Here is a 19080-nt window from a genome sequence, read left to right on the forward strand (position 1 = left end):
TCCAATCTCATATGGAACAGTAAACAAACAGAGGATTGTATAGAAAACAAGAGCTTTATTGAACTAGACTACTCTTCCCAGCTTTAACTACGGGGTGAGAACACAACTGGGAAGCCTATGCCTAAAAAAGCTAAACTGTAACTCTTGGAAAAACAACTTGAGGGAAGAAAACACTTCTGGGAAACCTATTTTCTAATAACAACAGGGATTCCTAACACTAATGGGCAGGAATGTCCCAGTGCCTGGGCTCAGCACTGCTCATACATTCCCTGCCATGTCCAGCAAGCCCAGAGGCCAGCTGGAGCTGGAGAGTCAGAGGAGAGGTGAGAAGTGGAGTCTCCTCCTCCTCCAAGGGCCCGGCTGCCTTCGCCTCTTCCCTCCGGGCGCTGGCCTCTGCCGGGAGCTGTGGCGCAGGCAGCGCCTCAGCAGGGCCCGGTTGTCCAGCAGCAGCTGCAGCAGCTCCTGGGAGCAGCCGTGGCCCCGGCAGCGCGGCCGTGCAGAGGCCGAGGCGCTCTGGCTCTTCTCCTGCAACACACAGCACAGGAGCCCCGTGGAAGGGGCGCGGGCGCCTCAGGGGGCTGAGCCCTCTGCCGCTGCCCTTGGCCTCTCCCGCACACAGAGCCCGGGCCCGGCGCGCCTGCCCCGGGCACAGGCTGCAGCAACGAGAGCTGCGGCCGCCTCTGCCGGGGCTGCCCGGGGCTCAGCCGGGCCCCATTCCTGCCCGGCCACGGCCTCAGCCCCGCTCTGCCTCCGCGCCTGGCCCAAAGGGCTGCCCCGCAGGCCCAGCACCCTCGGGGCCCGCCCAGCCCTGCTGCCCCACGGCGCTCTCGGCCCTCGCCCCACACCCTCCTGCCCCAAGGCCTCGGCCGCTCCCGGCCCCGGCCCACCTGCCCCGGGCCCTCCCTCACCTCTCCCCAGCGCCTCCTCAGCCCTTTGCCCAGGGCCCAGCACAGCTCAAGGCTCCTCACAAGCAGGGCCACGCCTGAGCACAGCCACGGCAGCGCCTCCACCACCAGCATGGCGTCCCTCATTGCCGCCAGCTCCTGCTCTTCCAGGGCCTGGGCAGGCGCATCCCAGCTCCCTGTGTCCCCGGCAGCGGGGCTGGAAGGCTCCAGGGGCAGCAGCAAGAGCAGCAGCACCGGCAGCGGCAGCAGCACCCACAGCCCCTGCCTGAACATGCTGCTGCTCCAGGCCAAGCTGCCACCGCTCAAACGCCTCTGCCCGTCCTTCCCACACGACTTCTGCCGCGGCTCTGGCCACGGCCACGGGCTGGGGACACTCATCAGCCCCCGCGCTGGCACCAAAGGCTCTGATGTCACAAAGCTCTTGTCCCTTACAGCAGAAATGGCTGGGAATGTCCTCACAAAGGACTCGGTCTGCAGGAATGGCTGCAGGGGTCTTCACAAACATCAAACCATGCAAGTTTGTTGCAGAGCCCAGCACAGTCTGGACTTCTGAACTTTAGGGGAAAATGCCCAGGCTTAATCAAATGGTGAAGATGAACTTCTCTGCCCAGGCTGAGATTCAAGCTCATTTTAATGGTTTTACAATGCATGACGGGGCAGGGGACACTTGTTCAAAGGGCAATGTGGACTGGGCAGTTCATGAAGACTCCACCTTCCTAGGATATCAGCAGTGGGGAAAGGAGGAGGGCAACATGCAGCCAGGAAGTCAGGAGAAAAGGAGGCTGCATCCTCCAAAAACTCGAGAGAGACCCCACCAGGGTACAGCCTAGGGCACTGTATTCCATTCTTCCAATACAGGTGACTCCTGCAGGACTCTGTCTCATTTGTGGGCGCTGGCCTTTTACACCAGGATCTTCAGCACAGGGTTCTCCATTGCTGGGCCCAGAGCTGGTCTTGGAGAATCCTTGGGGGTCCCTTACTCTGCACATTCTGTGATTCTGTGACTCCATGTCCTCTTGTCCTGTCCCTTCTTCCCTGGGAACAGAGCCTGGCCCCACCTGGCTGCACCCTCCTGGCACAGAGGCGCCAAGACGGAGGTGTCTGTGGCAACTGAGCTAGCGGAGATGGAAAATACCTTAGCCCATGGAGCCTGTGCAGAAACCATAACCCTAAGACAATGGGAGGTGGGATATGGAAAGGAGGATGCTGATGGCATCATTCCGAAATAGGTCATGTCTCTAGTTCTAGTTCTCCATTTGCTGGGGATCTTTGACATATAAAGTCATGCCCCTGTCGCCCATCTGGGACTGGACCCCTGCCCAAGATAACCTTAGTTATTGTTAAGTTACCTACACCCCCAGGTCTTTAGATGCTGCCTCCCAAAACCATGCAGACTCCATGTTTGTGATAGGACCACCATTAAAGTTCTTTTTTCAGGCCACTCCATCCATCCCATCCTGTTTATTTTTGCCATGCTCTGCTTTTCCAAACTGGACCCAGAATCACACTGCCAACTGTGATAGGTGTCCCCCACCCAGCCTCCTCTTCTCCAGGATGAGCCCCCCAGGCTCCCTCAGCCCCTCCACACAGGGCATGAGCTCCACACCCTTCCCCAGCTCCCTTCCCTTCCCCGCACCCTTCCCAATCCCCTCTGTGTCCCCCCACAATTGAGGGGCCCACAGCTGGGCACAGCCCTGGAGCTGTGGCCTCACCAGTGCCCGGCACAGAGCCACAAGCACTGCCCTGCTCCTGCTCACACCACTGCAGACACAGCCCAGGGCCATTGGCCTGCTTGCCCACCTGGGCACACCTGGCTCAGCTCCAGCCCCTGCCCACCAGCAAGCCCAGGTCCCCACACTCTGAGAGATCAATGTCTAAAGGTTGGGAGTAGCCAGGAGAGATAAATGCATGTGAACGGACAAGACCCCTGGTGTACTTGGAGACACCTGGTCTGGAAATGACTGATAAGAGAATCCAAGAATGGGGACCAAACTTACATCAGTTAGAAACAGGGGACTGAACACTAAGGGTGGTGTAATGTAGAACCGATGAATGAGATTTTCTTTGGTTTTTCTCATGTATAACTATGTACGAAATCTGGTAAAGAACCATGTGTGGATGGAATGATTTCCATTGCACATCCTGGTCAGCATACAGTCAATGCCTGACTCACTGTCACTAAAAAGATGGTGTTGGGCAGTTTCACTTTTTGCCACAGTTTTGCTGACACTGGGACAGGGCCCTTGTCCATGGCCTTGGCCCAGCTGGGAAGGGCAGTCCCGGCCGCAGGCTCCGAGCAGCCGCAGATCTCTGCCCGCTCCCTGCTCCGCCGGGCAGTGGGGCTGAGCCCCAGGGGCTTTGGGCTGCCCAGGGCTGCAGCAGCACTGGCTGGGCCAGGACAGGGCCGAGGTCCCCCAGGCCCACCAGCACCTCAGGGCTGCTCTTGCCACCTTCTGCACACCTGCAGGCTGGGCCTTGGGCTGCCATGGACTGGGGGCCCCACCTTGGGCCTCCACCCGGCCTCCAAAACCCTAGCTTGGTGAGAGGTGATCATATAAACGCTTCTTTGGAAGATGGAGAAGAGACTATATAGCCCATGCTCTAACATCCAGCTGCCCTCAATACTCTTTCAAATCCTGCCTGGACACTCAGCCTTGACTTTACTGGTGCCCTGAAGCCCTTGTGCAAATCACCATGTCTCCCTCCTCAAAAGTAACAGCAAGCAAACACAGCGATGTATAGAAAACAGGAACTTTATTGAACTAGACTACTCTTCCCAGCTTCAACTACGGGGTGAGAACACAACTGGGAAGTCTATGCCTAAAAACCTAAACTGGAACTCTTCGAAAAACTTGAACTGGGGGAAGAAAAGACTACTGGGAAACCTATTTTCTAATAACAGGGGTCCTAATAATAATGGGCCGGGAATGTCCCAGTGCCTGGGCTCAGCACTGCTCATACATTCCCTGCCATGTCCAGCAAGCCCAGAGGCCAGCTGGAGCTGGAGAGTCAGAGGAGAGGCGAGAAGTGGAGTCTCCTCCTCCTCCAAGGGCCCGGCTGCCTTCGCCTCTTCCCTCCGGGCGCTGGCCTCTGCCGGGAGCTGTGGTGCAGGCAGCGCCTCAGCAGGGCCCGGTTGTCCAGCAGCAGCTGCAGCAGCTCCTGGGAGCAGCCGTGGCCCCGGCAGCGCGGCCGTGCAGAGGCCGAGGCGCTCTGGCTCTTCTCCTGCAACACACAGCACAGGAGCCCCGTGGAAGGGGCGCGGGCGCCTCAGGGGGCTGAGCCCTCTGCCGCTGCCCTTGGCCTCTCCCGCACACAGAGCCCGGGCCCGGCGCGCCTGCCCCGGGCACAGGCTGCAGCAACCAGAGCTGCGGCCGCCTCTGCCGGGGCTGCCCGGGGCTCAGCCGGGCCCATTCCTGCCCGGCCACGGCCTCGGCCCCGCTCTGCCTCCGCGCCTGGCCCAAAGGGCTGCCCCGCAGGCCCAGCACCCTCGGGGCCCGCCCAGCCCTGCTGCCCCACGGCGCTCTCGGCCCTCGCCCCACACCCTCCTGCCCCAAGGCCTCGGCCGCTCCCGGCCCCGGCCCACCTGCCCCGGGCCCTCCCTCACCTCTCCCCAGCGCCTCCTCAGCCCTTTGCCCAGGGCCCAGCACAGCTCAAGGCCCCTCACAAGCAGGGCCACGCCTGAGCACAGCCACGGCAGCGCCTCCACCACCAGCATGGCGTCCCTCATTGCCGCCAGCTCCTGCTCTTCCAGGGCCTGGGCAGGCGCATCCCAGCTCCCCGTGTCCCCGGCAGCGGGGCTGGAAGGCTCCAGGGGCAGCAGCAAGAGCAGCAGCACCGGCAGCGGCAGCAGCACCCACAGCCCCTGCCTGAACATGCTGCTGCTCCAGGCCAAGCTGCCACCGCTCAAACGCCTCTGCCCGTCCTTCCCACACGACTTCTGCCGCGGCTCTGGCCACGGCCACGGGCTGGGGACACTCATCAGCCCCCGCGCTGGCCCCAAAGGCTCTGATGTCACAGAGTCCATACCTTCCACAAATGGAATGAAGTGGTGTGGAAAAGCTCTGTGATATTAGTGAGTCCAACCTGGCCACCAGCTCCACTGTAGCAACCAGACCAGAGCTTTCAGTGCCTCACCCAGGCTTTGCTTGAACACCTCCATACACAATTAATCTATCACCCACCTGGGCAGCCCATTCCATGGTCTGATCACTCTTTATGGGAAGTAATTCTTCCTAATGTCCAACCTCCCCTGATTTTGGGCTGTGAAATGCTTCACCCATCTCCTTCCTGGGCTCCATCCACTCTCTCAAGCACTGCCTATTTACACCCTGTGACTTCCATCTTCAGTTCTGCAGCACAGTTTGTCCTGCTTGTTTTTAAGGCAGGGAATGTTGTGGAAATACATACAAGGCCTTTGGTTTTAACTTGGTTCACTTTGCAATTGCTACTAACATTCCTGAATCTGTGTTTCTGAAACAGCTGCAGAACAGGGCCCTGTGGGGTCACTGAGTCCAGCCTGTTGCCCATCACCACCACGGCCACCAGAGTGACCACAGTGGCCCTGTGGTAGCCACAGGCCGGGACAAGGACCTTGTCACTGAGTGTCACATCCAGTCTGTCCTAAAATACCTCCCACACTGGTGACTCCTCCACCCCCTGGGCAGCCCATTCCAACATCTAATCACCTTTTCTGGGCAGCAATTCTTTCTTGTGTCCAGTCTAAACCTCCACTGGCGCAGCCTGGAGGGTCTGTGGTGTACAGTGCAGCTGAGCTTGGATGGTTGGGATGCTGGGGAAGGGAAATGGAACTGTTCCTCTCCCACCTCCCTCACCAAGGGCTGCAAGCAATGACTGTCTTGGGGAGGACAGGGTTTTCCTGGCCTTCCAGTTGATGCTGTTCCCTCAGTGTACCTGCATTTCTCTCAAGTACACACCTCACAAGTGGAAAAGCTTCAGTCTTACTAACCAGTCTTAATATGGGAATATAAATATTATAAATATAAAATACCTTCCCAGTATTTTTGTTCTGGTTTTAGGTAAGACTTATATCCACAATCAAAGATTTTGTGATTGATTACTACATCTTTACCTTCACTGGAGGCAGCATCTCAGTTCAGTGGATATAAATTATAATCATTCAAATCACATCATGTCTTAAAACACTTTACTACATAGGAAAAAATATTGAATTTTAGTGCTACATCTTTGCTGTCAGGGCTTGGAACTGAGTATTCTGTAGATGCTTGCCTTGATGCCTCGTCATTGCTGAAGCTGACAAAATGTAATTCTGAAAGTTTTGTTAGATTATGAGAAAATGATTTAAAATCTTTTGGAGCCTTCAAGACCACAAGGACACTCCTCAAATACACTGTAAATTATCTGAATCCTGTCTCATTCTCCTGCTTAACTAATCCCTGAGCAAAGCGGGCCTGCCTGAGCTCGCACTGCTGTTGCCATCTGCCAGTGCTAATGTGTCACCAAACTATTCAATTTGTAGATATTTCCCTGGATTTTACCTTTCTAAAGCATGCTCCTTTGTCTTGGAAGATACACTGTCATAATTTTTTGTTTCCATCTGCAAACAAAACTAGTTTTATACTTCTGTTGCTTTTAACACTTTCTAACACTAATGCTGCCAAAAAGGATCAAGTGAAGTATTTGTTGGTTTTTTTCAATTAAAGAAATGTGTTTTGCAATTTTGAAATTGCACAAAGTTTCTGTCTTATGTGAGCACCGTGTGAACTTCTGAATTTGCTGTGACAATCAAATGAGCAGTGGGATTGATTTGGGATACTCCATAATAGTTTGTGCATTATCACATTTCCTGCCTGAAAAAAACAGCCTAAATAGGTTTATTCTGAAAGGCTGTGCTGCAGATGCCTATGAAATGATTCTACATGTGAGAAAAGAGCTGTTTTCTCACATGGGCACAGCTCTGTGTGTACAGTCACCCTGTTTAATGGCATTTCATGAGTGGCTGCAATCCCTCAGTGTGGTCAAGAATGCTGTAAAGCCCAGAGTGGTGACTGCAGTGCCTTTCCTTGTACTGAGCCAACAGATCCACACTTATGGTGCCAGCATTTAGATCTGGAAGAGAGAAATCTGAGAGCAATCCTTCCTGCAGTTCTTCAAGAGAACTTGGAGCTGCTCAAAAAGCGCGTTTGAAATGCGCTGGTTTGCTTTCCACGTCGTTCCAGCATAAAATTTCCTCTGGAGGCTTTTGTGTCAGGTGTCTAATGGAACACCAGGTGCCTGGGAGAGGTGATGCAGCCTTTGGCAGAGCCATCCCTGTGATTACCCAGGGAAGATGTGGACTCCAAATCTCTGCAAATGTCCAAGGCCAGGTTGGACGGGGCTTGGAGCAACCTGGGATAGTGGAAGGTGTCCCTGCCCATGGCAGGGGGTGGAATGGGATGGGTTTTAAGGATCCAAACCATGAGTGATTAATAATTTAGATTCATGTCCAAGATCAGCACAATCCCACTGCTCTCTTACAACATTTTTGAGACCTGGGTGGCTCCAGCCCCTGACAGTACCCAGGCTGGGCACCCATGTCCTGGCAGGACATCGATTCTGCACACAGATCTTCAGAGTTCTGCTCTGGTGTCCTGTGGAAATGTCCTTCTGAGACACTAATTTTGGAGATTTGAGAAAAGCTAAGGTTATAGTTAACAATAGATGTTGCTGATTTAGCTGAAATGAATAGATAAGATTTGCTGAAATCAGTTAAAAGTTAGAAGATGGTTAAAAGAAACCGGATTTAAGATAAGCTACCCCGGATCTAATAACTCATTGCTTGTCAAACAGAGAAACTAATCAATACAGCACAAGAGCTCCAGAAACCCACTGAAATAGTCCTGGAAAACAGGAAACAGGGAGTTCTACCATCCATTAATCACATCTGCATTGAAAAGGTTGAAAGTTTAGAACGAGGAAGACTCGTTTTACTTCCTCCTTTTGGTGACCACTCCTCACAAAAGGACCCCCGACCCATTTCAGGGAACAAACTACGCCTGCTTAATAGCCTTTGTGTCAATTAGCACACGAAGCAGAGAAGAGGAAGTGAAAGAGGTATGACTATACATTTGTATTTTGTGTATTCAACATTTTTGTAAATAAAAGGCTTTGTAATTACCTGTGATCTTTGCTGTGCGCATTAGGGAGCTATCCCACACAATAAACATACACTTTCTAACTTTAACTGTTAGAGAGGTTTTTGTCCGTCACAGTTGGATATTGATATTAGATCGATATTCATATTTTAATAAATCATTTCCCTCAGAAAGCGCTGGCGGCCATCGCGTCTTGTTCCCCGGGCCTCTGCAGCGAGGGCTCCGTGTTCCCCGGGCGGGCATTCCCCTCCCGCCCGCAGCCCTGCCAGGGTCTCAGGGAAGCCCGGCGGCCGTGGCGGCTCGCCCGGCACAGGGGGGAGAGGCCCGGGCCGGAGCGGGCAGCAGGTGACGGTACCGAGCCCCCGCCGCCGCCCTCAGCCCCGCCGCCGCCACCCCGGGCCGCCATGGCCGTGACCGCGCCTCAGCGGCCGCGGGGCCACCGAGCGGAGCCGAGCGCGGTGAGGGGCGGGACCGGGACCGGGACACGGGCGGAACCGGGACACGGGCGGGAACGGGAACACGGCCGGGACCGGGAACACGGCCGGGAACGGGACACGGGCGGGAACGGGAACACGGCCGGGAACGGGACACGGGCGGGAACGGGAACACGGCCGGGAACGGGACACGGGCGGGAACGGGAACACGGCCGGGAACGGGACACGGGCGGGAACGGGAACACGGCCGGGAACGGGACACGGGCGGGAACGGGACACGGGCGGGAACGGGACACGGCCAGGACCGGGACCGGGACACGGGCGGGAACGGGGCACGGCCGGGAACGGGAACACGGCCGGGACCGGGACATGGGCTGGACCGGGACACGGGCGGGAACGGGGACACGGCCGGGAACGGGACACGGGCGGGACCGGGACACGGGCGGGAACGGGGACACGGCCGGGAACGGGACACGGGCGGGACCGGGACACGGGCGGGACCGGGACACGGGCGGGACCGGGACACGGGCGGGAACGGGACAGGGACACCGGCGGGAACGGGACACGGGCGGGACCGGGACACTGGCGGGAACGGGAACACGGCCGGGAACGGGACACGGGCGGGACCGGGACACGGGCGGGAACGGGACACGGGCGGGACCGGGACACGGGCGGGAACGGGACAGGGACACCGGCGGGAACGGGACACGGGCGGGACCGGGACACTGGCGGGAACGGGAACACGGCCGGGAACGGGACACGGGCGGGACCGGGACACGGGCGGGAACGGGACACGGGCGGGACCGGGACACGGCCGGGAACGGGACACCGGCGGGAACGGGACACGGGGCGGGGCCGGGACAGGGACACCGGCGGGGCTGGGACCCCCGGCAGGCCCCGCTGCCCCCTCACGCGGGCGGACCCGCAGCCCCACAGCTCTTGGGAGAGAAAGGAAGGGCTTTGAAAAGGCTGCAATGTGCTTCGTGTATTGCAGAGGAAGGTAATGTCTCTGTGCCCAAATGTGGACAATTAATAGAGTGAAGCACACGGACCACTCGGTCAACAAAGGCTCCTGATCTGTGTTCAGAAGCACTGAGCTCCCTCCGCGAGCCCACGGGCTGGAGCCGTAGCCCAAAGAAGCCCAAGGCCCGGTGCCCTCGGCTCCCTGCGCTGGCCATCCGTGTGTCCCCACAGCCCTGCAGGGGTGCTGTTTCAGCCGCCAATAAAGCCGCCGGTACCGCGGCGCTGCCGCCATGTTTCCTGCTCGGCCGTCGTTTGCGGTTGCCGGGGCGCGGCGTCGGTCGCGCATGCGCGGCTGTGCGCTCCGAGGCGGGGCTTGGGGCGGGGCCGGCCAGGTGAGCGCGGGGGGCGGGGTCGGGCCCGCACGTGACTCCTGGCAGCCCCCACCCATCGGCGGCTGCTGCGCATGCGCGGTCTCGCGCCCCTCCCGGGGGGCGCTCCTCGCGCGGCGTCTCGGGCGCCTTCGCCAATCGGCGGCGCGTGCCGTGCGCGGCTCGCGATTGGCCGCGCGCTGACCCCGGGGCGATAAAGCCGCGCGGGCCGAGCGCGGCCTTTGTCTGGCGGGGCCGAGGGCGGCGGCAGCGGTGAGTGCGCGGCGCGTCCCCATGGCAACGCGGCCGGGCCCGCGGGCCTTCCCCCGCCTCTGGGGCTCAAACTGCGGGGCTCTGCCCGCTCCCGCCGGCCGCTGGCCCGGGAGTCCTCCCGGACCGCCTCAGAGCCGTGTGTCCGCGGCGCTGCCCGCCGGGGCCCGGCGCTGTTGCGGCCGACGTGACCGCCCTGGCGCGGGCCGGGCCCACACCGCCCACCCGCGATCCGTGTGCCCGTGCGAGCCCGGGCGCTGCCCGCCCGCCTGGCCGGCCCTTCTCGGCCCTCCCTGATGTGCCGTGTCCCCACGAGCGAGCGCCTGCCCGGCGGTGTGTACCAGCGCTGGGTCCTCCGGGCCCCGCAGTGACTGCACGGCTGCTCGCTAGCGGCGCCTGGGCCTCGGGGGCTGGAGCCCCGCGCTGCGTGCTCCCGGTGGCGGCGGGGCCGCTTGGCTTTCCTTGGCCCCGCAGAGCTCAGAGAAGCCCTCGGAGAACGAAGGCCTCTTGCTATTCCTCTTTCTCCACTGTTGGTAATTGTCCTATTCATGCCCCGGCACCTGCACACAGCACTGCAGTGCCCATGTTAGCCCGAAGTGCCTGTCACTGGCCCTGCTTGGTGCGTCCCAGGCACAGCTGAGAGCCGACATGACCGCCAGGGCAAGCGCTGGCTCTCTGCTGAACAAAGGTTGTTTGATATAATTGTGTGTGTCTGTCACAATGTGTTCTTTCCCAGCCCAGCACCAACCCGGACGTGCCCCTTGGCTGTTCTCACAGCCAGGCTGAGAAAACAGGTTCTTGATGGGCTGCCTGACACAGGGCCACCACCGAAGGGCAGAACTGGGCAGGATCTTTGAGCTCACCAGGAGCTTCCTTTGGTTGGTTTGTTGAGGTGCTGGGCTGCAGCTCTAGATGACAGAATCGCATTTGTGTGGGCATTGCCAGATGTGTCTGGGACTTGAATTACTGCTTCAGTTTAGGCTGTGTCCAGGTGAAATCTTCAACCAGCTGGATCAGGCAATGTGGTAATTTAGTCTATGAGGCTCCATTTCCAGCAGCAGCCAGTGCCAGATCTTTACCCGAAGGAGATGGAGATGAGAATCTCTCCTGTTAGGATTGCCAGGCAACCTCTGGGATGTTTCTTCAAGCCTCTAGGCCCGGGGTTCTGAGGTTTGTTTCCACTGCAGTGATGGTAGGTCCAGCCACTCTGAGCTGTGTGTGTGGGGAAATGCCGTGAAGCTGTATGAAAGTTAAACAGGTAGGAACTCTGTGCTGCCTGGGTGTTTGTGAGTTACTGAACTTCTCCCAGAGTGCCCAAGTAAATCTAGGCTTCCAGTCCTCCTTCCCTGCAGCAGCAGTGTTTTCTTCCTTCAAAAGGCTTGGGATTATTGGGATTAAATGTCTCCTTACCCTAGGAAGAACAGCTGTGCATCTGGGGTGTGCAGCTTGGTGGGGAGATGTGTGTAGGAACAGACTGCACACATCTAGATGAGGCAGGGGTGTTTTCTCAGGGAGCTTGAACACTGTAATTGGGAAAGAAATGTTTGGAATGCTGAGGTGTCCTGTTCCAAACCTCCTGCCCACTCTCCAGCCCTGCCATCCCAACTGGTAGCTGTTGGATTGCTCCCAGGCAGGCTCTCTGAGCACTGGGAGGTACCCTGAACATCAGCCAGCTCCTGGATGAGCAGAGCTTCCTGCAGCAAATGAAATGACATTCCAGCCTCTGCAGAGGAGGTGGCACTGCCTGAGCCTCCTCCTGGGCGTGTGGGACATGGCTCCTTTCAGAGGAGCAGAGAAACCAGGGCTGTGATCACAAACTGGGGCTTGCAGTTGGCAGTTTTTGAGCAAAAGCAATGGTGTGTGGTGGTGTGAGACACACACACAAAGGCTCTGACTGCCTTTCCCCCCAGTTCTGCAGTAACCCAGCACGGGGAAGGATGGGGTTGGTTTGTGCTGACTTGTCTTGTTGGGGAGGCGTCTGTGCTAGAGACTGTATCAGGAAAAATCTCAGCTTCCACATTTTCCTGCACGGTTCTGCCCTCTCCTGGGGCTGCAGGGACTGGTGCTGCCACTGCCCTGCCCACTGCCACAGAGAAAATCTTGCCAGGCTGTTCTTCTGGCAAGAAGAACAAACATGCCCGGGGAAATACAAGTCTGAGAATGCGCCAATGACTTCATTGACTCTTTGCATGATAACCCTGCTCCCAACAGCAGACTGTGCTCCTGGGACAGTCATTCACCTTTCCCATCAGTTGTCCTTCTACACTGCTAACAGGGGTGGGTGAAGGCTTCTGAGACCCCACTGGGTTCTGGTGTGACATGGAGAACCAAGTTCCTGTGTGAGCACGAGTGTGCTCAGGGTGTGGGAGTGGAGGCTCCAACGGGTGACCAGGAGTGATGACATCTTTGTCTGGCCATTGGGAACCTTGAGCCATTGCTGCTGTTCACCATGAATTTGTGAGGCCTGGCCTGGTGTGTTCCTTTGGACTGGATTTGGTGTCAGCCTTCAGGCCTCTCCCAAGGGATGAGTGCAGCTCAGGTGCTCTGTTCTCACCTGCTGCTCTGTACCAGTTGCAGGCGTGTGGAGACAGCACACCTCACCCCCAGGACTCTGCCTTTCTGGGAGAATAACGTAAATTGGAACTAGTTTGTCTAGTTTCGTTTTGTAGTCTGTGTCTCCTGAGAAGGCCCTGGGCTGCTGTGAGCAGGCAGGCAGGGTGTTCAGAGCTGGTGATCTGCACTGGCAGGGGGCGAGTGCAGTGCTCCTCCTGTGCCCACAACACGCCCCTGCCTGAGCTCAGGGCCTCATTTGCCTCTGTGCTTTGGTTCCCTTCCCCACAGTGGGCATTTCCCAGCGTCTGGGGCTGTGTGGGGAGTGGAGGTGGGTCCCTGAGCTGAGCTGCCTGGTGAGTGATCACACAGACAGCTCCTGGAGCTGGTTCCTGGCCTGACCTTTACCTGGGCTGGGGAGGCTGCACCGTGCCAGGTCAGGGGAGGGGTCGGGAGAGTGTAGAGCTGCCAGCCCTATGACCCTGAATGGCTTCTGTCCCAGCCCTGGGCTCCTGGCAGCACAAAATAATGCACTTGATCAGTCTTCTCTGGGGAGGACTCTGTCCCAGGGAATGTAAGACTCTGTGATCACAGGGGAAACCTTCACCTGGTGAGTCCCCCAGACCAGGTGCTGTGCCTGAGCTGGGGGAGCTTGTGCTGCACCTGAGGGCGGGGCTCAGCCCTGGCTCCTGGTGGGAGTGTGGAGAGCACTGAGGGTGGCTGTGAAACAGGGCTTAGGAACTCTGGGGTGAGGAGCTGGAGAGCAATTAATTTCTAACTGGTGTGCCAGTGCTGGCCCTGTGCTGACCAGCCTGAGGCAGCTGCCTGTTGGTTTTCCTAGTCCCAGCTGTGTGCTGAGCAGTGAATCCATGATGCAGCCCAGCAAGGGGGCTGAGCTGAAGGGGAGCCCGAGGATGGTTCTCTTGGTGAGTGCTTTTTGAAGAGCCAGCATCAGCTTAGCCCCTTGCTCCTCTCCCAAGGCTGCCTGAAAGGTGGTGCTGCTCTGCACAAAGCTGATTACAGGTCCATTTTATAAATAAGGAGCCTGGATTTCTGTGCTCAGCCAGTGTAATCGAGGTGGGTGTTGTTCCTGCTCCTGGGTAACGTTTGTGCATCCTGGTACATCCAAGGAGATTTTATTTCCTTTAGCAAATGAGGAGGGGGAACCCAGTTACTTATGGGACTTGAAGTAAATTCTGGCAGGCAGGAGAGGAGGGTGTGAGTGGGAGCAGGAGCTGTCTGCAGCTCACTCTGCTTGGAGAGTGGCTCAGGAAAGGCACTGAGCAGTGAAATCTGGCCCTGCTTTGGAAGGTCCTCTATTCTGTCATAGTGTTCTTGTTTCCCCTGTGAACTCCTGACTTCAGAGCCCAGCTGGCCTAATTCACTGCCTTCTTCCAGGGAAGCTTTGTAGTGGTGTGGAAGTGTAGCTTGTTCTTCCTCCTGAGTGAAGGACAGGGACTTCCTTTCCAGTTGCTCTGCTCAGAGTGTGACACTGGGGGAAATATTTGGTGGCATCAGGGGAAAGCAGCCTGCTCACAAGTCCAGTGCAGATTCCCAGCATGGAGGTCTCATCTTCAGCCAGGAGCCCTCCTGGGGATGCTGAATGCAGGCTGCTGTGTTACAGGTCTCCTCTGAGGTTAATGTTTTGTGAACTGGGTCTCAGTGTTGAGGTTCACCTGAGGTAGCTGAACTGAGCAGGCAAATCTGCTTCTTTGGACGTGCCTCGTGTGAGGTGGAAACTGCCAGAGGCTGCTCCTCACTGCCCTGCCTGGTAGAGCTGCCCAGAGAGCTCCTTGCTGGGCTGTTCATTTCGCACCCATCCCTTTGCTGAGGCAGCTTCCCCTGAGAACCCCTCTCTGATTCTGCATTCCAGACTGATCCCCAGCAGTGAGCACGATGCCATCAGCCCTGGAGAGCCCAGGGGGGGCAGAGGAAGATGTTCTGCGCTATGAGGAGATGGAAGATGAAGCTGTCAGGTGAGTTCTGGGCTACACACTGGCACAGACACAGCTTTGGGCAAGGCAAGAGATCTTCCAGGTAAAGGAGTGATCCTTCCCGTCTGAAAGAAGTGGGGGACCCCAGTAAGTGATTAGTCAAATACATGTGCTGTGAAATCTCTTCAGTCAAACTATATTGTAAGAGTGGAAGGGGTGGGAAAGAGTGATCTGGCAGCATTGACAACAAACAGTTGTTTTTTTAGTCTCTGCTATGAAAGTCACATTTCAGAAACACTTTGACTGTTTGGCAGCTGTGTTTGTGTCTTCCTGGCCAAGGAGAGCCAGTTTTCCATGGCTTGCTGGGCAGGCTCCTTGTTTTGAAAACTGACTCTAGATGTGACCTCTGCTCTGGAGAGCTCTTGCCTTTGCAGAACACCCAGGTCTAGTCAAGGGACAAGGACAATGTCAAGGACATTTTCTAGGAGCTTACTTTAAAAAACAAATTCACACACATGTTCTAAAAGCCAAGGCTTCAGACTTGGAAGACAGGAGGGGTGACTGGGGTGCTTCCTAGAAGACCTCGACAGGCTGGTCGACTTCTTTGACTTGACAAGCTCAGCTTCATGAGAAGTTAATGTTTGCTGGCTCTGCTGGCACACTCAGTGTGTCTGGAGTGTTCAGAGTCTCTCTCTGAGCTAGCATGAATGTGTTAGCTGTAGCAAACTAGTGATAAAAACTGTAAGGTGCACTTTGGCATGATCTGGGTGAGTGTGTGTTCATACTGTACCTGAAAGGAGGCTGTGGCCAGGTGGGGGTTGGTCTCTTCTCCCAGACAGAATGAGAGGACACAGCCTTAAGCTGCACCAGGAGAAGTTTAGGTTAGATGACAGAAAAAAATTCTTCACTGAAAGAGTGATTGCATGCTGGAATCTGCCCAGGGAGGTGGTGGAGTCACCGTCCCTGGCTGTGCTTAAATAAAGCCTGGACGTAGCACTCAGAGCTGTGGTTTGGTTGATGAGGAGGTGTGAGCTCATGGGTTGGACTTGATGATCTCAAAAGTCTTTTGCAGCCCAGTTCATTCTGTGATTCTGTGTTCAGGTAGGTGCAGTGCCTGTAGCCTAAAATAATAGATTTTAATGTTTTGAGTCTTTTTTAAAACAAGACACCTTGTGGAAACTTGAAAAAACAGTGTGATTTAGGAGAAATAAACTTTTTCGGGATGTTCTTGACCTGTTTTGCTATTCAGCTCTCATCTCTTCTCCAGCAGTTGATATCCAAGCTGGGAAAGCTGGGGGCCTACCTGAGCCTTTTTCTTCTCCAGCAGAAGATACCACCAAGGGTCCCATGCCCTTTAGCCTGCCCTGATAGTTGCTCCCCACATGCTCAAGGCTTCCTTGTGTAGTGTTGTTGGGCTGGCACAGATGAGAAGCAAAAGCCGCAGTGCAGGGATCAGCAGGTCCTTGGCAGGTCCTTGGCAGTTGCCAGAGCCCCTGGTGAGCCCCGGCCCTCTGGAGTGGCAGGTCTGGCTGGCACGGGGGCTGCCACCACCCTGCTGCTTCCTCCAGCAGCTGCCAGCTGAACCAGTGGGGGCCCCTCCAAACACAGCAGGGACAGAGCCAGTGCTGCAGGAGGCAGTGGGGTGAAAGGAGCTCTCGTGTTTGCCTGCAGCCCCATGGACCTCTCGGAGCTGCTGAAGGAGGGCACGAAGGAATCGCACGACCGTGCGGAGAACACGCAGTTCGTCAAGGACTTCCTCAAGGGGCGCATCAAGAAGGAGCTCTTCAAGGTGAGTGCTGCTCTGCTCCCCATCTCCCTGATGCACCCAGGGGCTGATGCAGAGCCCCACAGCCCTGGGGGTGCAGTGGTGGTAGATAGAGCAGAGCTTTGCTCCTTCAGGCAGTGCCTGCCTGGTACAGGCTCTCCAGGCTGGTTTGTGCCAGGCCTGGGGGTTTCCTCTCCTTTACCCCAGTTCCATGTAAGTGGGAGCAGTCATGAGTTGTGCCCCTCTAGTGAGCAGCTTCTCACACGAGCTGTGCTCTGTCCGTAGCTGGCCACCGTGGCCCTTTACTTCACCTACTCTGCTCTGGAAGAGGAGATCGATCGCAACAAGGACAACCCAGTCTTTGCTCCTCTGTATTTCCCCGTAGAGCTTCACCGGAGGGAAGCTTTGGCCAAAGACCTCAAATATTTCTATGGGGATGACTGGAAAGAAAAGATCCAGTGTTCAGAGGCAACTCAGGAGTATGTGGACAGAATCCACCATGTGGGACAACACGAGCCGGAGCTGCTGGTGGCTCATGCTTACACACGCTACATGGGGGACCTCTCAGGTGGCCAGGTGCTGAAGAAGGTAGCCCAGAGGGCCCTGAAGTTGCCCAGTACTGAGGAAGGCATCCAATTCTACGTGTTTGACAACGTTTCCAATGCACAGCAGTTCAAGCAGCTTTACAGAGCAAGAATGAATGCTCTGGACTTGGACAAGAACACCAAGGAAAGGATTGTGGAAGAGGCCAACAAAGCCTTCAGATTTAACATGCAGGTACTAAACAAATCCCTTGATCTCCTGTATGTGTAGGTGCTGCAGCTTTTAGGTGTGGCCTGGGTTATTTCAGTCACACTGCTCACCCAGGCAGTTTGGGCTGAGACCACCACAGCCCCTCCTTGAGTGGTTTGGATTCTGGCTGAACTAGCTCTTTCACTAGCTTCAGGAGCTGGTGCCAGACTGGAATTCCTCCTCTGCTCCAACACCACAGCCAAGCCCTTTGATTAAGGCAAAATTAATATGACTTCTAGAGTCCCATAGGCTGTGTGGCTGTGAAGCAGTGAGGGGAGCAGAGCTCTTGTGCCAAGACAGCCTCCAACAGCTGGAGCATGCTGCACCGCCCTGGTGACAGTTCATCTCCTGTCTCATGTCTGACTTGTTGCCCTATGGTCAAAAAAGGCTGGAGCCTCCTGTTCCTCCCATAGCATTTGCCTCTCATCAGACCTGACTGAGCTGCCGTTTGCCCCAGGGGATGAACACAGATTTAGCTACTGATGGAAGTTTTAATCCTGTGCTTGTAGCAGGTCAGTGTGATTTAAACTGGCCAGAAACGTGGTGAGGTGTGGTTGGCTCATTCATCAGGATCCTTATGGAATCCCAAGGCAGTGGGAGGGGCTGCCTGAGCACGGCAGGAGCTGGGATTCTCCAAGGCTCTGCAGCGGGGAGGGGAGAGCCTGCTGCCCCCATTCCCACCCACAGCAGCATGGGAAGTGAGCAGCAGGGTGGTGCTGCCTTGCTCCTGGCTCTGACTGAATGCTCTTGGGATGGGCTGTGCCTTCCTGGAGCTGCAGGGTGTGCCAGGTGTCCCACAGCTCTGTAGTGGATGCCCTGAAAGGAGTCTGGGGACAGGGAGGCAGGAGTGGTGCTTGCCTGTGCCCCAGATGGTTCCAGGGGCCTGGCTGAGAGCTGCCTGGCCCTGCCTGCCTCATGTGCTCTCTGTGACCGCTTGCAGGTGTTTGATGAGCTGGACACGATCGGCAGGTCGCTGCCAGAAGAGGCCCAGGACGGAGGCTTTCCAGTCCACGACGGAAAGGGAGACATCCGCAAATGCCCGTACTATGCAGACAAACTGGGTAGGTGAGGCAGGGAGAGGCTGCCCTGGGCATGTGGCACAGGAGTGGCAGTGCTAACAGAGCTCTCTGTGTCCTGCAGGCACGGCAAGCCCCGGCTGCCCCGTCCACGCTGCGCTGGGCCTGGCCGGGCAGCCCCTGGTGCAGCTGGTGCTGGCAGCCTGCATGGCCGTGGCAGCGGGAGCTGCAGCCTGGTACATCCTGTGACAGGCACAGCGTGGCCCTGCCTGGGGCAAGGGCAGAGGTGTGCCCTGCCTGTTTGGTGACCTTTCCCTTGCTGGTGGTGAGTTGGCTGCAGAGTGGGAGAAGGAAATAAACAGGAATCCTGTGGGACTGTCCAAGCTTCCTTGCACACCGCTGTAACTCATCGTCTTTAGCTGACTAGAGCACAGGACTGGTCAGTGCTGGGGGTGAGGACCCCACTGCAGCACTGCCCTGCCCAGGCTGGGGCAGCTTTTAAGGCTAGAGATGTCCTGTCCTGGCAAAGGCTTCACATGCTTGGCTTTCCATCTCCATCACTGAAGCAGTGTCTGGAGGGCGTTTCCTGCCCTGGGTTGCATCTGCAGAATGTCTCATCAGCCTTTCCAACAACGAGCACTTGCTTTCCTACCCTGAGCAGCTGAGGCTGTGCCATGGGGCTGTCAGCTCACAGGAGTGTCCTGTTTGGTGCAATGTCCTAAGAACCAAGTGTGACTCCTGTTGGAGGGAGCTCCCTGGGGATGGGGGCAGGACCACGGTGGGGTATGGAGGTGACAGATGCGTATTGTGCAACTTGGGGGTTGAGGGTTGGTTGTTGGTTATTTTTCCTGAAGCCTTGACCAGAATAAAAAGTTGCAATGCTGTAGCTGGGGAATGCCAAATGCACTTCATTGTGAAAATGGGAGGATGGGGAGGGGGTTAAGGGGGACAAAGGGAGTGGAGTCCACACT

At 56.8% G+C, this 19080-nt stretch overlaps 1 protein-coding gene across 2 annotated transcripts; it reads left to right on the plus strand.

Moving 5' to 3' along the window:
- The first annotated feature begins 8306 nt into the window (after window positions 1-8306).
- On the plus strand, window positions 8307-18995 carry HMOX2 (heme oxygenase 2). Of its 2 annotated transcripts, none has more exons than XM_063414848.1 (6): window positions 8307-8475; window positions 14476-14578; window positions 16208-16325; window positions 16587-17078; window positions 18034-18154; window positions 18234-18995. In XM_063414848.1, exons 2-6 carry the CDS (start codon window positions 14499-14501, stop codon window positions 18356-18358), a joined length of 936 nt encoding a protein of 311 aa, XP_063270918.1. In that variant the 5' UTR covers window positions 8307-8475; window positions 14476-14498; the 3' UTR covers window positions 18359-18995. The 2 variants fall into 2 exon arrangements, with proteins under 2 accessions (XP_063270918.1, XP_063270917.1); XM_063414847.1 differs by lacking the exon at window positions 8307-8475 and adding an exon at window positions 9917-10055.
- Window positions 18996-19080: the final 85 nt, after the last annotated feature.

The sequence above is a fragment of the Prinia subflava genome, chromosome 17 (assembly GCF_021018805.1).
Source record: "Prinia subflava isolate CZ2003 ecotype Zambia chromosome 17, Cam_Psub_1.2, whole genome shotgun sequence".
NCBI classification, from domain to species: domain Eukaryota; kingdom Metazoa; phylum Chordata; class Aves; order Passeriformes; family Cisticolidae; genus Prinia; species Prinia subflava.